This window comes from Lucilia sericata, unplaced genomic scaffold (genome assembly GCF_015586225.1).
Source record: "Lucilia sericata isolate MDLA Ls3-8-SP2 unplaced genomic scaffold, ASM1558622v1 Contig000784F_arrow, whole genome shotgun sequence".
In the NCBI taxonomy this organism is placed as follows: domain Eukaryota; kingdom Metazoa; phylum Arthropoda; class Insecta; order Diptera; family Calliphoridae; genus Lucilia; species Lucilia sericata.
In genome coordinates this window covers 84,906-109,164 of record NW_023994778.1, presented here as the reverse complement: position 1 = coordinate 109,164, position 24,259 = coordinate 84,906, and the positions used below count along the sequence as shown (strand labels likewise).

General features: G+C 35.1%; 1 protein-coding gene across 2 annotated transcripts; it reads right to left on the bottom strand.

Moving 5' to 3' along the window:
- Window positions 1-431: 431 nt before the first annotated feature.
- LOC119608064 (uncharacterized PE-PGRS family protein PE_PGRS54) lies at window positions 432-23,795 on the bottom strand. Of its 2 annotated transcripts, XM_037962324.1 has the most exons (4): window positions 23,510-23,795; window positions 2,950-3,724; window positions 2,181-2,891; window positions 432-2,096 (listed from the first exon to the last, which is right to left on the bottom strand). In XM_037962324.1, exons 1-4 carry the CDS (start codon window positions 23,528-23,530, stop codon window positions 670-672), a joined length of 2,934 nt encoding a protein of 977 aa, XP_037818252.1. In that variant the 5' UTR covers window positions 23,531-23,795; the 3' UTR covers window positions 432-669. The 2 variants fall into 2 exon arrangements, with proteins under 2 accessions (XP_037818252.1, XP_037818251.1); XM_037962323.1 differs by having other exon boundaries at window positions 432-2,891.
- Between the last annotated feature and the right edge of the window lie 464 nt (window positions 23,796-24,259).

Below are 24,259 nucleotides of genomic sequence, written 5' to 3'. Positions count from 1 at the left end.
GTAGTTCACCTGAGTTGTTATCGTATTCTCGAGAATATAAGTATCCTTTTCCTCCACACTTTCTTACAAGAACAGCCGATATTCCATACAATAATATTGGCTCTGAGGTTCCTTGTCCCTAGACGACCCATCCAATTCATTGAAAGATGTCAAGACCGTCTATAGACGGTGTTAGTGGTTTTAATCGGTATTTAACTAAAATGTTCAAAATTACAAAAATAATTAGTTATTTTTATTAAATTATTTTCTTTTTTAATTAATTCCCGTTTTGTTTTTACAAGTACAAACTTAATTATATTTACAAAGAATTTGGCAAATGCTGTTTCAATTTCAATATTTCAAATTTTTTTTTTTTTTTTTTTAATTTTGTGGGTCACTAGCCATATTCAAATATTTATTTTTAATTACCATTAAATAAAAAATTAATAAAGAAAAGTTAAATAACAATCACTTATTATACTAAGAGCCATTTTGTTTACAGCGAGACGTTTTTTAAAGTTTCTAAAAATGTGTAACTTAAAAATAGATCCTGTCAGATGTTGATATAATATTAGGTGAAGGGATTTTTTTGAAATTAGTTCCATGTTAAGGTAAGAGAGGAAACACTTAAATGCTACGAGTATTTGTGGCAGATATCGTTGCATGTAAATTTTGCTTATCAAATTTGATTTAGTAATTGTAGCCAGTTTGAGGATTGAAGTCGCCGCTTGCATGACCGCGACCAGGTTGACCAGGTGGTGGAGGAACATAAGATGTACCAGGACCGCCGGCACCGCCGCCAAATCCTCCAGCACCTCCTCGTCCACCCGCACCACCTGCTCCCGTTCCACCACCGAAACCACCTGCACCTCCTTTACCACCTCCTCCAGCACCACCACCGAAACCACCTGCGCCTCCGGCACCACCACCGTATCCACCAGCGCCACCGGCACCACCTCCTCTACCTCCTGCACCTGAACCACCACCAAATCCACCGGCGCCACCTTTGCCTGCACCACCTCCGGCTCCAGCTCCTCCTCCGAAGCCACCAGCACCTCCTCCGAAGCTACCAGCACCTCCGGCACCAGAACCGCCAGCAAATCCACCGGCACCTCCTTTGCCAGCTCCGCCACCGAAGCCTCCACCTCCGCCGGTGCCAGTTCCACCTCCATAACCACCAGCGCCTCCTGCACCACCTCCTCTACCTCCAGCACCACCCGCACCACCCGCACCAGAACCACCACCAAATCCACCGGCTCCACCTTTGCCTGCTCCACCACCAAAGCCTCCACCACCGCCGGCGCCAGCTCCACCACCATAACCACCAGCGCCTCCGGCACCACCTTTGCCTGCACCACCACCAGCGCCAGATCCACCACCAAAACCTCCGGCACCGCCGGCGCCAGCTCCACCACCATAACCACCAGCGCCTCCTGCTCCACCTCCTCTACCTCCGGCACCACCCGCACCAGAACCACCAAATCCACCGGCACCACCTTTGCCTGCACCACCGCCAGCTCCACCACCAAAGCCTCCACCACCGCCGGCGCCAGCACCCCCACCAAAACCACCGGTACCACCTTTTCCAGCACCACCACCAAATCCTCCAGCACCACCAGCGCCAGCACCGCCACCGTAGCCCCCAGCACCTCCGGCACCGCCACCTCTACCTCCCGCACCTCCTGCACCAGAACCACCACCAAATCCACCGGCTCCACCTTTGCCACCACCACCACCAAAACCTCCAGCACCACCAGCGCCAGTTCCACCACCGTAGCCACCAGCGCCTCCGGCACCACCACCTCTACCACCAGCTCCACCAGCGCCACCAGCGCCAGAACCACCTCCATATCCACCTGCGCCTCCGGCACCACCACCTTTACCTCCAGCACCAGCTCCGCCACCAAATCCACCAGCACCTCCTTTACCAGCCCCACCACCAAAGCCACCACCACCGCCGGCACCAGCTCCACCACCATAACCACCAGCGCCTCCAGCACCACCTCCTCTACCTCCTGCACCGCCGGCGCCGGCTCCACCACCAAATCCACCAGCTCCACCTTTGCTTGCACCACCACCTGCACCGCCACCGTAGCCACCAGCGCCTCCGGCACCACCTCCACCACCAAATCCACCGGCTCCACCTTTGCCTGCACCACCACCAGCACCGCCACCGTAGCCACCAGCGCCTCCGCCACCACCTCCTCTACCTCCTGCACCGCCGGCGCCAGCTCCACCACCAAATCCACCGGCGCCACCTTTGCCAGAACCACCACCAGCTCCTCCACCACCACCGTAGCCACCAGCGCCTCCGGCACCAGAACCACCACCAAATCCACCGGCTCCACCTTTGCCAGCACCACCACCAGCGCCAGCTCCGCCTCCGCCACCACCACCGTAGCCACCAGCGCCTCCGGCACCAGAACCCCCACCGAATCCACCTTTGCCAGCACCACCACCAAAACCTCCAGCACCACCGGCGCCAGCTCCACCACCGTAGCCACCAGCGCCTCCGGCACCTCCTGCACCAGAACCACCACCAAATCCACCGGCTCCACCAGCACCTCCAGCTCTTCCTCCTGCGCCTCCTGCACCAGAGCCACCACCAAATCCACCAGCTCCTCCTTTACCACCACCGGCACCAGCACCGCCGCCATATCCACCAGCACCGCCAGCGCCTGCACCACCGCCAGTTCCTGCACCTCCTCCTCTACCACCGGCACCACCATAACCACCACCGGCACCTCCACCAGTGCCAGTACCACCACCACCACCAAATCCACCAGCACCTCCGGCACCACCTCCTCTACCACCGCCACCACCAGCGCCAGTTCCACCTCCAAAGCCACCACCAGCACCAGTACCGCCACCATAACCACCGGCCCCAGTACCACCTCCAGCTCCACCAAAACCTTAAAATATTTATTGCGTAAGTAATTTTACAATTTCAAAATGTTGTAATAAACTTACTACCAGAACCACCGCCTCCACCACGGCCAGTACCACCTCCAAAACCGCCACCACCACCAGCACCACTGCCTCCACCTGCTCCCGTACCGGGTCCACCTATGAAGCCACCACCTGGTGCAGGTTGAATACCTTGTGCAGCCAGAGCTTTTGCAATTGCTTCGGGAATTGGCGGTGGTGTTGGTAATAAATCACCAGAAGGTTGGAAACCATTTTCATCAGCCGTATAAGCCACTTCAACTACTTGTCCATCTGGTGCAGTATATGAAAATGTACCCATAACGGATGGAATTTCGTTGTCCGAACCTTTGTTTTTAACTGTACCCTCTTCCTGGGCCTTAATGCCATTACCAGTTTCATAACTAAATCTATAATTTCCATCACCATCATTTTCATTTACAAATGACAATATAGGTATAACGGGACCAGCAGGTGCAGAAGGCCCAGAAGGAGCACCTGGTCTGGGACCAGCGCCACCACCCTGAGGACCAAAAGGACGACCTTGACCACCAGCGCCAGTAAAACCACCCAAACCATTATTACCGCCACCAGTGGGACCACCGCCACCTCCACCAAAACCTCCTCCTGTACCACCCCCACCTCCTCCACCACCACCAAAGCCACCAGGTCCACCTGGTCCTCCAGGTCTACCACCACCACCTCCTGGTCCCTGTAAGCCAGGACCTCCACCAGCCGTAGCAGCATTTGGCGGCGGTGGTAAATATTTATTATCTAGGCGGGCAGCATGTGTTAATGTCAGCAACGTCACCAGTAATGGCTGCAAGAATACAACAAAATATAACACAAAGAATTACTATTTTTCCTATTTGAATATTGGACTTAAACTGTAAAAAAAAACTGTTGACAACAAGCACAACAGCAAAACAAAACATGTCTATAAATATTTCGGCAAATCTTCATATTTTATTCATTTGCAACGTGATACACGTTTTTCATGCCGCCGGCAATTTTTCGACACTGTTAACATCCATCGCTCATCTTCATGTGGCATAAACCACACACAAACATTCAATGGATTATTTGTATGTTTTTATTTTTTTGCATGCAAATTAAAATACATAATGGTATTAGATAAAGATCTATTCAGGGGAAGAAAGCAGTTCTGTCTTTAATAAAAAATGTTTAAACAAATTGTTTAAATGTCAGTCGATGAAGACAGAATGGCTGGCAACAAATGCAGCAAAAAAATTTTAAGTCCTTTGGAGATGTTATTTCAATTAAAGATACGAAAATATTTTGACAATTTTCAGCTTTAGAACCCATTCGTATTATGCATAAGGTTAAGTTGATTTTAATTATTTAATTTTGGTAATTAAATACTAAATTTCTCATTATACTTAGTTGAAGTTTGTATACCCTACTCTTTACCTACTCGACCTAATATTTCTAAAACAATAGCTTTTTGCTAATTTCTAAAGACGTCAATAAAGTGTTTGATATAAATCGGTATAACCTACTACATACACCTATGAATGAACTTGTTCAGTGTCAGTATCCGCTTTAGTAAAATTGAGGACACAATCTCCGACAAAAATATGTCTGTATTTATATTTACCCTACACCACCATAGTATGGAGGGTATTATGCGTTTTTGCTGATGTTTGTAACAGCCAAAAATATTGGACATACTACCATCTTAAAGTAAAACCAATAGTTTCAGAATTACTTTCGATTATGTCAGTCTGTAAGTCTGTCTGTCTGTCTGGTTGTCTGTCTGTTTGTCTGTCTGTCTGTTTGTCTTTTTGTCTGTCTGTCTGTCTGTCTGTCTGTCTGTCTGTCTATTTGTCTGTCTGTCTGTCTACACCACCATAGTAGGGAGGGTATTATGCGTTTTTGCTGAAATATTGGACACATAACCATCTTAAAGTAAAACCAATAGTCTCAGAATCACTTTCTATTAAGCAATGTCCGTCCGTAAGTCTGTCTGTCTGTCCGTCTGTGTTCATGCAAACCTTAAGCGCACGCTGCAGGTCACAATGTTCAGTATATTTAATTTGATGAAATTTGGCATATACTTTTATTTTGGCTCAAGGACGATGCCTATTAAAAAGGATCCCTATACAATCGTATTCCCGTGCTCTTGAGCTCATAATGAAAGACTAGTTTTCGATTAAGCTACATATGTCTGTCTGTCTGTGCTCCTTATTATGTTAAATGTTCTAGTATCTCTACAAAACTTGTCCCAACTTGGTTTTATATAAGTTATTCCCTCTATCAACGTTTCTAAGGATAGGCCTTTTCAACCCTTTCCCTCATCCTTCAGAAAATCACATGTTTTTGTCATAAAATTGTTAAAATATTTCGAAATTAATACAAAAAATTCTAGTGTTTAATTATTAAAAGTATTTTTTTAACATACTAGTCATTGATGTAGGAGATCATGTGATGACCTAGCCCATTTATATATTTTTTAATACTTTCTATTGAAAGAATTCCTCTACCATTTTTATTTTCCCAAGCTGAGAAAAACTTACATTCTTTACAAGTTTGTATGTCACCTTAAATAAAAATAATCAAAATAAATATTCATAATTCAAATTGTTCAAACATTTTTTGGTTGAAATTTTAAATATAATTCCGGTTGGATTTAATTAATAAAACAACAACAATTAAATAAATGCCAATAATAATAATTACTAAAAATCTTATTAATTTACTCAGCTCCCATCATAACCAAAAAAAAATATATGTATAAATTATAAAAAAAATTAAAGTAACATCATCATCATCATTATTATTATTTTATTTTCATTACTACAATGTTGTTGTTTTAAGTTCATGCCCAAAAGTTCGAAGTAAAACAATAAAAATGCATTCAACTAGATAAATTCTGGGCATAAAAAGTGAAGGGAATTTCCGACACATCAAATACCAGCAAATGAAATGCACGTTTTTTTTTAAGACTGGGTCATTACATACATGGAGCAGCACAAACAACCAGCACTACTGAATCATCATCTTTGGCGGCACTATACTCGTTGCAGTATTTTATCAGAATGACACTAGAAAATAATCTTTACCAGGTACTAAATGAGAAGTTTATATTAGTAGAGACTTGCAGAAAATAAACATTTTGTAATTTAAAATACATCTTCAAAAGGTGAGGCCAAGTTGAGAATTCTTTAGAGCAATTGAAAATGAAGAGTAAGGTGAGGTAAGTACTTTTGTGATACTTAATTTAAAAACGAAGTTGTAAGCAATTAAAATTGGTTAGTATATTCAGCTTAAGCGAATCTGTTATACTCTATATAGAGATTTATTAAGTTTGAAGTGCTAAACATTTGTTATCGCAGCATGTAGACCATATTATTGTTGAAATACTTTTAGGTACTTTTTCATTCTTTATCTCAATAGTACTTTTTGAATTTAAGAAACGTGCAATAAGTGATAGTTCTATATGGATGTGCATACATGGAATAGGATGCTATAGTATTCTTTTGAAGCAGTTGGATGACCGATAATTGTTTTTTCTGTAATTATTTTGGTTTGTAACTGTTTGTAAGGGGCTTTTAACTTTTATTGAATCTGGTTATGTTGGGTGTCAGCCAATGGATATCCCAATTTATTAATAGACTTTTGACTAATCGAATCATAATTTCTACTATGGGAAATGCCACTGTTTACAGAATGGCAAAAAGGGGCACTCCACAAGGAGGAGTCTTATCATCTCTCCTTTGAAATATTTAGTTAGTTAGTTTGAAAGGAGGATGTATATACATCAAATCCGAAGAAATACACCTAGGCCTCTATCGGGCCTGTTGTGCGCTCCTTAACCAGTGGCTCAGGTGGGAATCGAACCCACCACCTACGGTCTACCAGACTAGAACACTAACCACTAACCTACCGGAGGCCTTTGGAATATTGCTATCAACTCATTACTGCTGGAACTTGATTCCATGACGTGTAAGACTATTGCATTTGCGGACGATGTGGCGGTTGCTGTCTCTGGCAAACATTTAGCCACTATCCCGCAATGCCTGCAACAATCACTGAAACGACTGAGCCGTTGGAGCTTCAACAGTGGTCTCAGTGTCAATTCTGAGAAGAACGAACTGGTTCTATTCTCGAAAAGATACAAGATTCCATCCCTCCCAGTTCCTCGCCTGAATGGAGTCGAACTTACTCTCTCTGCTAGTGCAAAATACTTAGGTCTCTTGATTCTAAATTTCTATGGAATCTGAATATTACAGCGAGGACCTCTAAGACATCTATCGCAATGTATTCATGTAGGAAAGCCATTGGTAGAAACTGGGGCATCAGTCCCAAGAATGCGAAATGGATCTTTGACATGGTTATAAGGCCTATTCTGATATATGCTGCAATTGTCTGGTGGAAAGCTTTGGAAAAATCCACCTATAGCAATCATATTGAAGGAATAATGCATGCCTCTGCACTAATGTTTACTACTGCGATCCTTAGCACACCATTACAAGCGTTGTGTACCTTTATGCACTTGCTGCCCGACGATCTGATGGCCAAGCAACTGGGCTTAAACTCGGCGGTCAGACTACATGCTGCTGGGGTGTGGAAGTCCAATCGAAACGGTCATACCTGCATCCTGGGGAACACGACCTACATAAATCCCAAAGAATATCGATTACTGCCCCAATGCTCCTTCCAGACAAAATATTCACAGTCAAGATGTGAAACGAAACAACCTTCTCAGAGGGTGTAACACTTGATATCTATACTGATGGATCCAAGTCATCCACAGGTGTGTGTAGCGGTTTCTTTATTCCTTGCTGGCCTTAAACGGTCAGACTACATGCTTCTGGGGTATGGAAGTCTAACCGAAACTGTCATGCTTCCATCCTGGGCAATATCGATTACTGCCCTCTCCCCTACGCTCCTTCCGGACAAAATATTCACAGTCAAGATGTCAAACGAGTCAAGATGTCTCAGAGGGTTCGCGAAAGTCGGATGTCCCTTGAAGAGATGGCGAACCACTCGTGCCTAGAACTGCTCTGGGTACCGGGTCATTCTAATGTACTTGGAAATAAAAAAGCGAACTAACTAGCAAAAACTGACACATTAATTGGTGTCCCACTTTCATGCTGTAAATCCCTCATAAAGCATAAAATTTACCGGTCTGCTCAGACCAGATGGTAATCACTGACCTACTACTCAACATCAAGAATGACCTGGCCTCTCTATGATGAGCGAAGGTCTAAATGTTTGATGGGTCAGCAATTAGAGCAAATAGCGTTGTAGCATATCATTACGACAGTGGATGCTTTGGCACAGTACAATCCTAATACTGAGGACATACTATGGATTAGCAATTTGGTCTTGTAAACTCACACAACTTGTTTGGTTCTCCCTACCAAAGTATCATTTACGATAATGAGCTCATATGTGATAATTTTAATCGTGCAGAAGAGTCATAAGTGGCTATGGGATTTGTGCTGATGTTTGTAACGCACAAAACAATGGTTCTTTACCCACTTTAAGGTATGCCAATTGGCTAAGAATTATTTTCCGTTTTTAGGTGACGATATAACTGGTCCGACTATACTGTCTCTAAAATATTATTCAAATTTATAGATTTGATTTTGAATAGGAAATAGTGTAAAATGTCTGACCAAGAATACTGACATATTTAATAGCGGTGCGATAAAAAAAAATAATGAAATATTTCAGAGGTCATTACAAAAGTAAAAATAACATAAAACTTTAAATGTTACATGATTGAATGTTTTATTCTTTGTACTAACTGCAGAAAACACACATTGATTTCTTGAAGAAGATCAACAACAACAACATTGTCTATTAATGATCATAATGAAGATTCCTACTGAACACGTACAACAAATATACAAGTATTTTGAATTATAAACATTTTATGTGTTGAATTGTTTTTTTTTTATTTTTTAATGTTTTGTATGTTTTATTATTTATTTTATTTTATTTATGCAATAATTTAATGATTTTTTGACAGCTAAAGTGCATGTTTTATACAATAAACTTCATAAATAACGCTTAAGATGAGTGAAAAAAAAATCGTATTGAATTCATATTGAATGAATGGAATCAAATGCGAATGAGAATAAAGACAACAGCAGCAACAATAAACATTTAAAAGAAATAAATACAAAAAATATTAAAAGAGCAAACAATCAAAACCAACAAATATATTTATTTATAAGAAAGAAAAAAAAAAACAAAGATGAAACCTAAAACATCTGTGATTAGTAAACGAATGTGTTCGAATATGTTTTATTGAACTCTGGTATTACTTTTTTGTCATTTATGTTGTTAGCAGATTTTCTGCTGCCAACTTTTATATTATTTTTATTGTTGTTGCTATCATCTAATGCACATTCATCATGTTTAATCTTAAACTTTTAAACGAATTATTGTTTTCTTAAAAAAAACTACCTGTCATTATTTTTGTCTTCACCTTATTTTTCTTCTATTTGAAATACACACTTATACCATCAATTTTTATAAACGAAAATCGTGCGAATCTTTAGTGATTTTGTAGTTCTTTTCTAACTACCGAAAAATATGTTTAACTGTTTACCCTACGTCCGTTACTATGAAGTGTTTATAATAAACGATTTAAAATAAAAGAAATATTAAGTATATATCATTGGATATATAATATAGAATCATTGTCGAATATAACATTAAAGCTAAAACCCATGGGAGTCTGTTGTGTAAAATGGGCTGGATTAAATATGGCGGAGTCATATGTTAACATATTAGTTCACAACAAAAGGGCAAGGGACTTTAGGGCATTATTAAACTATGTCATATTTGCACCAGACCACTTTTGGATGAATGAGCTAAAGAAATCGAAGAAGTTAACCTGACAAAGGCAAAATCGTTTGAGTCAATGAGAGCTATTGGGCATGATAATCCTTCTCATCCATATGAAATAATGAAACGGTGAAAAGAAACGCACAAAAATTTGTTGTAACCCAAACGAAAAGAGAACGAGAAGTATACTCAGTGCCAGCAAGTTCTAGTTTGTAGTACGTATCGTATATGTGGAGAGTAAGAGAGTGAGAGGATGACTGAATGTATTATCTTTCAATGTTACGAAACTCAGTTTCCTGGATGTAATTCCTAAGAATTTTTCAATCAGTGTTTGCGAGGAATGTTATATCCGGAATAATAGCACTCCCAAGATATTTGGATCTAACTTCGACGAATCCCTGACAGTGGCAAAGAAAGTGGTCCAGAGTTTCACTGTGCCCGTAATCATACTTACCTCATACTTGCTCAGGAGATTTTAAGAAAATGTTTGCGCCATATTTATTTGAATCCAATTTACGCATTTCATTATTGTTCGGGCTTCTGCCTGGAAACTAGTGCTGTAATTTGGTAAATATATATGGTGGTATGCATATGTATTTCTGTTTCTGGGTCCTCAATATAGAACTCCAGGCTCACTTCGTCCCCAACGAGTATTTGATATATTCTATTTGGGATCAGCGTTTCAAATTTTCCCGCATATTCTATGTCTGGTATGCGATTGGACACGTCCAATGATTGTGTATAGCCTTCCAATGTGACCATTATGATGACGTGTTCTATAACTGGTTTTGGACAGTTCGTCTAAAGTTATGAACCGATCGGCTGTAAATGCCTCCTCCTATCTTAAATATGTTTCAATGGGTGGAATATCTAGCAACGTTTCCAGAGCCTTATGCTATCTAATCGAATGACCATCATTGTCTTGTTGCTTATTATCTGGCAATCTTCAGATCATATTTGCAGCATTCTTCGACCACAATATACGATCTCTATCAATAAGCCAAGACTTAGTTCCTTACTAACAGAGGACAGACTGCGATCTAGTATGAACAGAGTAAACCCTGATTATAGCCCGAAAAGAAGGAAATTTTTATAGATTCCATCACCACTCAACACATCACACAACTCTACTATCCTAATTATTCAAAACAGCTGACGCATTAACTTTGGGATAGGTCGAGTTCCACATACCCCTGTTTTATTATTCTTTTTCTATAAACTTATTTATCGCGTAGTATTAATCCGAACGATACTCTCCACTAATTGGCTCAAGACAAAGTCTGAAATTAAATCGGGTCAGAAACAAAAGTTTTCTCATTTCCGGGTGCCCAACTTTGCAAAGCTTTGTCCCCACCCGGATGGCTTAATGAGGTCAAAATTCAATAACTTCCTCAATAGTCACGTTAAATAAATGGTTACCATAACTATACTATATTCTTGCTAACAATATATTGTTGTGGTAAACAAATAATTGTTATTTTAATGTGATTGAAGCAATATTTTAATTACTGTAAACATTTGTTTGTTCATAGCAATTATAAATTTGAATATGGTTCACTGAATTATAACTTTTTTCCAATAACTGAATAATGATAACTATGCAAACACATTATGTACATATTAATAATCATAATATGTTTAGATTACAACCATAAATCTAACCATAATGTGTTTCTTACTCTTAGATTATGGTTACCGCAACCATGTTTTGTTCTGCGTGTATATTCCTCAGTGCCGCTTGCACTGTGCAAAATAACTTTTTAACCGGAATATATGTATGTATTTTGTATGAACAGATATCAAATACAAAATGCTTGTTTTAAGAATTTTGTTTATTCAGATATCAAATGATTTCTTTAGACCTGAGATAAACTTTAAATAAAATTAAAAAAAAAAAAAATCTTAAAAATAAATTTTGTCAATATCTCCTGATTTCTAAATATCTGCTTTATCATGTCGACTATTGTCTACCCACAACAGATCTTACTCATTTGCATAAGAAGCCTAAACATTTAAATTATTATTGACTAAATTAAACAAAAAATATTTGCAAATAATACCGCATGGCAGACGCCAAGTTTAAATGATTATGATGTTTTCAAAATTTACTTTTATCTGTATGTCAAGTTGAAGTTCAAATGCTAACGGTTTTAAGCAGATAAACAAATGAACTCACACATTCATACAAGATAATTTCATATAAATAAATAAAAAATATTGCATGCTACATTAAATTCAACACGTTGTATGTATAAAAAACAAAAAGGTTACAGCGATTAAAATCAAAGCAAAACATCAACTTTCAAAATGTTATGAATCGCTGAAGACACGTTTTAGGTTTATAGCTTAAATGCACAATTAATTGATATTTTATAATACAGAAGATAAATGAAGCGATCGTCTAAGAGTGTTCTTTAGATGTTTTTTCTATTTGATCTGTTATTTGTTTTATGTTGCAGCTTTTGATCTTTTGTTTTAAGAAAAAAAAAAACACATCGAAGAAGCTACAATGTTTAAGATCATGATTTATTAAGATTAATTTGGAGACAAAAACCAAATTGTTTAAAATAACTTTATTATGTGCCATAAATAGTTTTTTCTACAAAATGTTTACATTGTGTGTTTTTTAAAAAATTTATGGTTTTTATTAAGCGTTGACATTAAATAGACGTAAACAAAACAAAAGACTTAAGTAAAGAACTTTTATAAGGAATATACAAGATTTTGTGGTTAAGCGGATGCACAATGTTCATGTTTTGTTGTTTATTCACAAATGTTTTCATTAAAATTAAATGACTTTTAAGTAAAGATAATCAATTTAGTTGTCATATTTATACGTATGACTAAAAATACAAACAAACAAAGCCAGTAAGAATCAATATATTTTAAATATAAAATCATGTATTTAAATTAAACGCAGTCTAAATCAGCAAATAGTTTTCCTCTGAAAATATTAAATTTTTTAAAACTAAATGTTTAAAATTAAAAAAAAATATATATATATTCTTTAAAAATAAAGAATGACAAGTACACCCAAATATGTGGTATCTTCATAAAGATCTCCCATACATACAGCTTTTTAACCTCTGATGACCTTTATTCAATAACTATATCCAATTTGTTTTTTTTTTTACCCAGAATTCTAAATGGTAATTCCTATTAAGAAATCTTTAAGTTGTTATTTACATTGTTTTCTTCAGTTCAAGCTCGGCATTCAAAGGGTTAATATTGTGCCGAAAAGTTAAAACTTTTTTCTTTACATACATATGTATGTACGTGTGGCTATTGTTTTATTTAATATGCAATATTTTCTTAGTACTAAACAGCTGAACTATGATGAAATTTTTTAATTTATTTGATTATAAATGCTATAATTTGGAGGTGTGTTTCATTTTCATTATCGCGATGAAGACTATAATTTATATACATAATTTCCAGTTCATTGCCATAAGTAATAATTTAATTTAAAGATCAAAGTTAAAGGTGACCACTAGATACTTGGCAATTTTTAAAATAAGATATGATTTTAAGGAAAACTATTTTGAAAAAAAATCTCTAAATATGTCAAGGATGCAATTTTATAGTTTGTCTCGGGGTTTTGCTCATATCTCTGTTTTTTATGGATGGATTTTGTTGATTTTAAATATGAAACTTCTCGAAAACATGTCTGACAAAATGGTTGAAGATTTGGATCTCGAAGATACATATGTGAGGTTTTCAGAAAATTAATTTTAACAGACCCACAGACGGATAGACAGATATACGGACAGACAGACTGACATGACTTAATCGACTCCGATATCTATAAGGATTCAGAATATATTTACTTTATAGGATCACAAAATGATATTGTGGAAATAATAATCTGAATGACAAACTTATATATACGCTTCTCACCACCCCCGAGCCATGTTTCATTGATGAAAAACCCTCATCTTGGCGTATTGCAATCCCAGGGTAAAGAGGTGCTACCAGTAACTCTAGTCTGCCTATAAACTGATGATGTCATTCACTTCTCGGCTAGTCCTTGGAATGATTTGACATGGGGTCTAACCAGAGAACCCCATAATCTGGTACTAAGGGAGGTCAGTTGCTCACAGGACTTGTCCTGTCTGGTCAGTTGGTTGAGGTTCCTTCGGGATCCACGTAGTGGCTGTAGCTTAAACCCAAATTCGCGAGAAGATTAAGTTGCGGTTAAAAGACTGATACACGTTGAAATTTATATTTGGGGATAAGTTCGGTGCTGTTGCCGATTGAAGCGTTGGAAATGAGTTAGTGTTAATTGTATATGATACAGGATGAATGTAGGAGCATACGGAACTCATCCGCCCGTATACCTAGAGTGAGTCTGTCGTATGTTGTTCTCTTATGACTGTTTCGGATAAATGTGAGAAATGTGCTGGGTTGAATGATGATGGATGAAAGCAAAGTCCTCGGCTTATTTGATGGATTCGTACTTCGGTCTTCCGGTTACGTCTCTAGGTGCTGTTGCCAAATCAACAGAGGCCATCCCATCTGTGGGGTTGTAAACGGAAGTGATGTTTTCACATCTTGGAAGTAGTTAAGCAATGGGGCAGCAATTGCCAGAGATTAGATAGCTCGAGTACTTGAACGAAGTGCTTGCACATGGACCAGCAAAATCGTGTACAAAAATAACCAAAAAGCTCACCCTGTGGGTGGCAAAGACCACCGTGCAATTTTGTATTGAATGTTATAAAAGTATGATTAGAAGAAAATAGTTTTCCTCTTTTCATTACTCTATCTACGTTTACTAACCTATTTTGATTATACATAATATTTTTTCACTAATTTGAAAATCACACAAAAAAGTCACATTAACGTGAACCTAGGAATACTTATAATATTTTGACTGTCGATGTAGTTTTGTTAACATCCACTAAGCAGAGATTTGTTTTTGATTTAGAATATTATCTGGTTAAAAAGGGACAGATTAGTCTGTCAGTCCAAAGGACATGAGTACAATTCTTACCTGAACCTCTATCAAAGGAGAGCACAATAGGTAATGCCCTAGGTGTATTTAATCGATATGACGAATCATACATCCTAATTCAAAACAAACGATATTTATACAAGAAAAAGTAAAAAAAACATCTTCTTCTCCGTATACATTCTCGTTTCCACTTAACCAACTTCTTAGCCTACTTATCCTAAAATTCTGACATTAGTATAAATTATTGGCCAAAGTGGGCGAACGAACAATAGTGGTCGTGGGACCTCTCATATCAAGTAAATATTAAATTTCTTGCATTTGAAAAAAATATAACGGCTAAAATCCTTAAATCCTTTTTGTATGAATAACTTTAGTGTCAACATAAAAATATATGTATTATTTATTACCATTGAATTGTCTCAAATATGCCACGCCTATTTAGTATATTTTGCCTATTTGTTGTATGACTATTTATATTGATGCAGTCCATTAATATGTAAGTTTTATTTTGATACGGCTTTCGGAACTTTTGTACAGTTGAGTCAAAAAGTGTGACCTAACTAGGTCTTAGTCAAAATTGTGGGTACATTTATTTCTAAATTGACGACTGATCAAAAGCTAAGTTTTATATGCTTTAACTAAGTAAATTTTCAAACTTGTAACGGGTCCTATCACAGAATAAAAAGAAATGTTTATTTCGATTTAAAAATAGCATTGTTATGAAAAAGAAATAAACTAGTGGTAGATAATAGCTCACGATGTAAAAATATGTATTCAGTTTTTGACATCCACCTCTCGTATGATGACTTTTAGATTCTTCTTATTAAGCACCCTGAAATACCCCATATTAATTATATCACCGCGTATTGGTGAATATACTTTTCTTTTTTAATCTGTCTCAAAATCTTAACTTCATTAGGTTATGACAAAATTTTTTCTAAATATAAAAAAGCTGTGATAAAATGCTTTACAACAAAAATATGTTAACCTCAATTATTTTATTGCATTTAATCATGAAAAACAAACCCTCAAAAATCACTGATAACTAAACGAATTGCTATGAACAAAACAAAAGACTTAAGAAACAAACTTTTTCATAAAAAGAACAATTTGCATAAATAAGACTACAAGTGCTGTAAACATTTCAACAAAATAAATTTTTTTAACACTTAATTTAATGCATTTTATGCTCGCAATATGTGAATGTTAATAAACGTTCTGCTAATAATGCATCAGTTTGTAAATTTTATAAACGAACTCTTGAAACCTTTTGCCAACAATGTTTATGAATTTTAATTAATTCAACATAAACTTCTTTTAACATCTAATTTTCTCACACACACATACTTGACAACATCTTTATATTGGATAAATGATGTTAGTGAGTTTTTAATTTTTTTTTCTAAATAGAATCGATTTGCATTTAAAACAAGTGACATCTTTTAAGAAGAAAAAAAATTCCGAAAAAACGGAACAACTTAAAACAACTGCAAAAGTACAGAAAATACCTCACGCTGTTGTTGTCACATATAGTCAATGTTTTGCGGCAACAACATTATGAAAAGTACATTGAACACGAAACAAAATATTTTTTATAGCTTCTTCAGCCAATTGATGACATTTAAAAATCCATTTATTTATATTGGGAAAAATATTTATTTAACAAACAACAAATTTTAAACTGAAACGAAGCAAAATGAGATTTCATTTAACAGCCAGTCATTCTCATAAGTCTGCACAATTTGGGCTGTAAAAGCATTCTTCATATATCCATCGATCTTTAAATTTTCCACTTCTAAAGGCTTTAAGGCTCATTGTACCACTATGCCATTAAGGCACAAGCAGCCCGTTTCTTAATACCAACCAGTCAACTGTTAGGAAGGTATGTGGAAAATGCCTGTAGTTAGTGGTGGCTTCTTTAGCTTTAGGTCTTGTTGTGGGTTTTTTTTCGAACAAAATCAACTAAAAGAAGCTTTAACTAAAATCGTGACCATTAACTTTTTTGTTTTTCATATTACTAGTTGTTGCTGCAGTTGTACTGTATAAACTTACAAGATATTTTATGGGTTTGACTTTAGGTCTCTTCAAGTCAAGTTAAAGCATTACATTGTGTTTCAAACTACGCCCGTGTCTTAACAATCTGCACAAAACCACTAAACTGTTAAAATCAAAATATTTAAGTAGTTACTGCTGTAGTTGGGTTTCCATTACCATTTCCAATTTAATAATCAAATCAAGTCTGCTTATGAAATTTAGAGCAAACAAATTACAGTGGACGTCCACTAGTACGAATTATATAGTGTCAGGCCCTTTCGTAATACCGAAAAATTCGTATTATTGAACAACACATTTTGTATGTTTAAATTCAAATAATACACATAAAATATTGGATTTTATTTATTTTTGTTTTATTTTTCATGAAAAATTACATAACGGAACAAAATATAATAAATGTGTATTATTTTAAATAAATTTCTTGTACATAAACAGGGACATTACGTATATGAATTGTTAATTTTGAAAGTATCGTGAGTCCAATGATTGAAATGAGATATATGTAGAAGGTTTTAAATTTTAATGTTTTTAAAAAGATGTGTGCCAAAGACAATTTGCAATTTACATATGTGTTCTAAAATGTATTAAAATGTTCAGATTACATAAAACTTTTATTAGAAACTTGAATGGAATATACCACAATTCTCTAATTTATAATTTTCTCTTAAAAATTAGAATAGTTATCCTTAAACCCATTGTTTGGAATGTGGAGTCACACTACTTTCAAAATTAACAGTTCATACATACATATGTATATAAATATCATTTTACTTATTAAAAAATCCATCATTTAACATCGATGTTTATTACATTGTAAAATGATTCTTGCGGCTTTTTCAATAACAGCGCTTTTGAGGCTTGAATATTGTTCTCAACAGAGTTATTGTCGGGAACTAATAAAATACTTTCTTCATTGCCGTTATCATCCTATTTAATTTCTTCTCTTGGGTCATCAAAATTCCAATAAAATAAATTAATAACACTAAATAATTGTTGATTTGTAAATATTAGAGCCCTGCATGAGTAACTCTATTTGCTACACACAATGAGTGACTCATTGCTTTGCACTCAACTCATTGTTTGTTTAGAATAGTATTTACAAAGTTTTGTTATACTCAAACGTTGTGAGTACTATCAAGTGAATGTGCAACTACATTCAAATCGAGCGAGTAAACAATTTGTTTATGTTAAAACAATACAAAATAGATTGTTTGAATCGAATGAATCGATTCAAACTTTTTCTTGAATAAATGGTGAAAATTTTGAATGCTGTTAAAACTAGTTCCTGTGGCCCGAATTCGCTGAAATTTGGTAGTCTTGAGTACAATTGATGACAAGATAATATTATGTTCGAATATTCGAAATTAAGTTCGAAAATTCGAAGTTATGTTCGAAAAATTTTTTATGCTTTTAAATTATTCTTTGAGTCCAAAAAACTAAAAAAAAAATTTTCGAAAATTCGAACTCATGTTCGAAAAAAATTTAAAGCTGATAAAACCAGTTTCCGTGGACCAAATTGGCTGAAAATTGGCAGTGTTAAGTACAGTTGATGACGCTACTATATTATCTTCGACTATTCGAAATTAAGTTCGAAAATTCGAAGTAATATTCAAAAAATCTGTTAATTTGTCGAACTTAAAAATTGTTTTGCTTTCACTCGATTCACTCACTGTATACTACTTGAATTGAATCACACAAACACTCTCATTACTTGTTTCGTTTGAATTGAGTATTGACTAACATTCCTTATTTTCAAATATCCTATTCATTTCATTCATAAAACAATGAGTGAGTCAAACACAGTGTTTGAAAAAAATCAAATGTTTTAATTTATTATTTAAGTCACTCATGCAGGGCTCTAGTAAATATACATGCAGTAAATTGTGTGTATAGGATTTTTAAAAATACAAAACACTTGTAATAAATACAAAAAAACTTCAAAATTACTGAGCTTAAGGTGAATGATACCGAAATAATAAAATAAAAGCATAATAAAAACTTCATTCATACGTAAATAAAACCAAAATTCCCATAAAAAATGCTTTATTCGTACTATCGAACAGAAAAATTGTGACTTTATTCGTACTATAGAGTAGACAATGCAACAATTTTGCCATTCGTATTATTGGATATTCGTAATAAAGAGTATACGTACTATTGGACGTCCACTGTAGTTTGTAATTAATACGTATCTATTGTGTTTTGGCAAGTTTTAGTGCAAGTTTGATTTGTTTGGTAATTTTATATTCAAACATATTCAATCATTCATTCACTCAGTCATTCATTCGTTTAGAAAAAAAAATACAAACATTTTGTTAAACACTTATAGTTCATAGTTATCAGCTGCTCATCTTGATACTCAATAAATATTGTATTTCATTCTAATTTAGAACTTGTTTGCCAAGTGCCACATTATCGTTTGTTTGTGGCAAAGTTGTTGCAAGGAATTCTTATGATTAAATAGAGCATAAGCATCCAAATTTGTGTTTTATTGTTTAAACAATTAAAATCAGTTTTGATTTATTTGCGTTTTTTTTTTTTTTTTTTTTTTTTTGTTTGTTAATTTGTTACAACTCACTAAACAGCAATAATTGAGATCAGATTGATCTAGTTTTGAAATTGGGTCAATAGTTATTTAGTCAATTGTAAATATAAATTTATGCTCAAACAAAATAATGTTTCTTAAAATATTTATTTTAATTAAAATATTTAGTTGAACTTCTTTTAAATTTTCCGGGTCTTACGAAGGCATTCTTATTAGAATTTCTTAGTTACTTCGATATTTGATTGAAATCTATCTAATAAAAAAATTTTAGGTTCATGTTATGTATGTTCTAGATATTAAAGGTCCAAGGTCGGAAGGTCCATGGAATAGCTAATAAAGAAACTTATTCACAGACTATCTCACTAGTCTAGGAACTAGTTTATGAATTATAGACCAAATAATAGATTATATCTTTATATTAGACTGGATAAAGAAACCGAAATGAACTTTTATTCTCAAAAAGGACTTTTTTTGATAATCGGATAAAGAAACCGAAACCAGGCATGGAAACTTAAAATTTTGAAATGGTACTAACTTTTGTCAAAAAAAGCACTTGTCATGGATTTAAAGTACTAAATAGTTAGAATTAGACTCAAACCTTGCGCAAAAGTATATTCACACTCTCCTAACGACCCTATCAAAATTGATAGATGAATGGGCTTTGAGTGAGACGGAATTCAGGTGGTCAAATATCACCAACTGTAGAATATCGAGACTGCTCTGGCCCACTCTGACAACAGATAGAACTAGGGCTCTCTTGTCTCTTAGTAAGAACTCGATTAGGCTTCTAACTGTATAATTACTGGGCACTGTATGATTGGACATATGTCGGAACGTATGGGCTACCCAAATAATAGTTACTGTAGAAGCTGCTTGGACGAAGAAGCAGACTACTCTATCTTGATAGAGCTCTTTTCCATGATATAGACTGTCTCAGAGATGTGTCACTAAAAAACATGATCGGTTTTATTAAAAGCACCGGCTGGTTTACACGGAGACCGAACGAACCAAGTAGTTAACGAAATTAGGGAGGCAAACCATTCTCTCAATATTAGGGAATGGTAATTCTAAGGTTATCGAGTAACCCACGTAACCTACCTAACCTACCCTACCTAGTTGGTTTGAAAGGAGGATGTACATTTATACAACATCAAATCCGAGTAAATACATCTAGGCCCACATCCAGGCCTGCTGTGCGCTCCTTTGCCAGTGCCTCAGTTGGGAATAGAACCCAATTAGTTTATGGATGAGTCAGTCTATATAGTCTGTAGACTAGTCTATGTACTTTTATCTTGGCTGGACTATGGACTAGTCTATTGACTAATCTATGGAATAGTTTTTGAATAATATACGAAATAGTTAATAGTTTAACAAAGGGTCATAAGTCGGTATGATCATTAAATTCATGTTCTAAATGGGGGTGGGTCAATTATGGACCAATCCTCATAATATTTGATTGAGAGGTTTTGGTTCTTATAAAACTTATTTAAGGCGAGTATAATTGCTTTAACAGCATTTTTAAACCAGTTATGAACAATGTAGTTATTTTCTAAATTGGATATTATACTGGGGAAAGGGTCAACTATGAACCGATATTCATAAAATTCTGAAGGGAAATTTTGATACTTATAAAATTTTAAACCATTTAAAGCGTTAAACTCAATTTCTGAAGAGGACCTTATATGGGGGGTAGGGTCAATTGTGGACCGATGCTAATAGAGAGAGAGATATCGGCTTATATAAAACTTCTTTATGTTGAATTTCATATAAAAATAGAAAGTGTTTTTGGAGAAATTCAGACCTCTAGCTTTTTCCATTCGGATCCTCTGTTTTCAACAAACGGACAGACATAGCTAGATCGTCTTAGAATATAATAAGGCCCTAGAACATATAGAATACTTTTTTTGGTTTTAGAACAGAATCAATGTACCCCCATCTTTTTAGATGGTGGTTATAATAAATTACTAATACGTCGTGGTGTACAATGGTATTACATATAATAGTTATAAGTTTACACAGAGGGAAAAAGAAATATACACGCCTGGTACCAAATGACACCCAAGAGTTTATAATAATATAATAACATCCGTGGAATAAAAATCGTGGAAAGCTCACTATTGGCAACGGATTGTTTGTTAACATTTAGACAACGGATGTATATAAAATTTATATTTCGACAACGAATTGTTGCAATGTTGTCAACATTACATAGTGTTGTCGTACGTATGTTTATACTTTGACAACGAATGTTATTGAAAAATTATAAACAGTTTGGTGTCAATATCCCTCTGTGTATTTAAAATGTTTTTATATGATATTATTGTTTATCACTGATGTCGGATTTTACCTCAATTTCTATATATTTATGATATTTATTGCCTATAAAGTGATTTTCTGCAATGTGCTTTGTATTTGGGTCGTGTTGATATAAAACAAATTTATGCCGATTATGAAAGGGATACTAATATGTATAAGCCCATTATGATCGTTATTGTTAATAATTATAACATACAAAGCTATATTAGGGATATTCCGAGGTATGAGGGTTAGGTGAAATAATGGGCCGATTTGAAACAAAATCGTCCTTGGATCAAAGGTAATACATCTACCAAATTTCATCGAATTACACAGGCTGACAAAATTTGAAAAAATTCGAAACCCTAAGACCAAGTTAAACGTTTCTAGGGGATAGAACAGCACTGAATCCGAATCTATATACTGATAGAACGGACTTTCAACATTTTATAAATAAAGTTGTTTTCGAGCAGTTATAACGTCACAAATTCGAACTTCAGGGCTCGATCCCAGATGTGATGTAGTAATTCTGAGGCAGGGCTCAATCCTTTAAAAAAATATACTTTGGTCTATGGTTTAAAAATTTGTTGTCCTGAGTTGTCTTTAAAATTGCAAAAAATGTTTCTAAGCCGATACTTTAACCCTTTCACGCACAAAACTAAACCGCTGAAATTTTTATGGATATGACTTCACTAGACACTTCATTTTGACGTATATTGATCATTTTTGATGAAAAATTGAAAAAGTGTTTTTGAAGGATATCGCAGGATATTATCCTTTTTTGCAAAAATGCTATCAAATTCTAAAAAATAACCTAGTTTTATTTGGTAATAATCATATACTGTAGCTCTGAACTCAAAACTACTCTCTAAATCGAGAAAAATTTAAAAAAAAAATGTTTGGTCACCGGTGTCCCGTATGAGTGAAAGAGTTAAGGTGGGTGTAGTATCAATATTTTTGTTCGCCAAAAATATCAGTACATACGTCTAATACCCTCACCGCTATATGGGCGTAGGGCATAAAAATATCAAGTATATACTATAGCTCAGAAATACCTAATGATATGAAACATCGAACGCTATTTTTTAACATTTGATCTCCGGCATCTTACCGAACATACTCGTTCTTTTATTGAGTATTATCTTATTTATGATTTGAAAACGAATCCTTGTTCCCACCTAATTAATCAGTTTACAAAATTCTATAATTATCGGGCCATTTATAGGTTTAAAATTATATTAGACCTTTTTGGTAAGTTTTCAGCCGATTTTCAAAATATGGATTTAAGGATACAGATGTTTCGTTTTAGCAATGGACATGAACTTTTTACTACTAACATTTTATAATATATGCAATTATTAGGAACGAACGTTCGATCAGGATAATTAAGAAAAGAAAACTATATCTTGATAAATTAAAGTTTACTTAATGTTGCAGAATAATTAAAAGAAAGCAACTGGAAAGTTAATTTATTTGAATTTGTATTGTAAATAGTATAGTATTGTAATAGTAAATAATTTTACGGATTTAAGGATGATAAATCTGAGATTTTACTCTCCTCTGATCTAGATAGGATTAATATCGAATCCTTGCTACTTAGTTCTTCCACATTATCCGTTGGGTATCATTTCTTGTTTGAAAACACAGAGACACTTTCAACCTAAGTAAAGTATCGCAACCTTACGGTCGAGTTTATCCAATTATCCAGTTAGAAACAAATTTATTTAAAAGTGTAGAGATTTAGGATAATTTTATCCGTCTAGTCGAAATTTCAAATAAACTGCCAACGTATTTAATCCTTTGAATTATGTATATCAGCAAATTGAATATATTTGTTGCACTTTTATAAATATGTATTTTCTTAAAATGTTCATAGTTGTATTTGCATACAAATAAATTTCACCATATTTATCGAACAAGAAAAAAAAACTCACCACTTTAAAAGTGAGCGCCATTTTTCAAAATGTTGTTTTATATTCCTTTTATAAAGTCTTTAGTTTGCACAATTTTATATATAATTTTTTAAATTCAGTATATAAATTTTATTTTATTATTCATCACTTTTTAATAGCAAATTAATTAGATTTATTTTGTTCTACTATGATGTAAATAGTATTTTTTTAAAAATTTATGGATTTTTTTTTATTATTTTTTTATTCTAAGTTTGAAAAACTGTTGTAAACTATATGTTGAACTGTAAAGTATTGTTGTTAAAACTAATGTGCCATCAAACATCAAAGTTCTCTGCCTTTTATACATTTTTCTTTCTATTAAGTTTATTTTTCAGATTTTTTTTTATTATTCATTTTCATTATTTCTATTTTTGCAATTGAGTAGAGCGTTTCAACTTTTGTTTGGCGCCCAACGATGAAAAAAAAATCCATGCAAAAACAATAAAATGCATCTAATGTTTGTAACAGAAAAAAAAAACACACACACACAAACAACAACAATTACATACACCAAACAACAATGACAACAAACATTTGGTGTTGCCAACTTAAATTTCTATTTACCAACAAAAGTTCAACAAATTCATTAGACAGACAAACAGACAATGTGATGTTGTCGAACTGAGATTCATTTTTTCAGGTTTGTTCTACAACTGAGAGAGTTCATGTAATTTCCTTAATGTAAACAACTGTTATTGCTGATTCATTAGGGTAGTGTGGGTAAATAAAAGT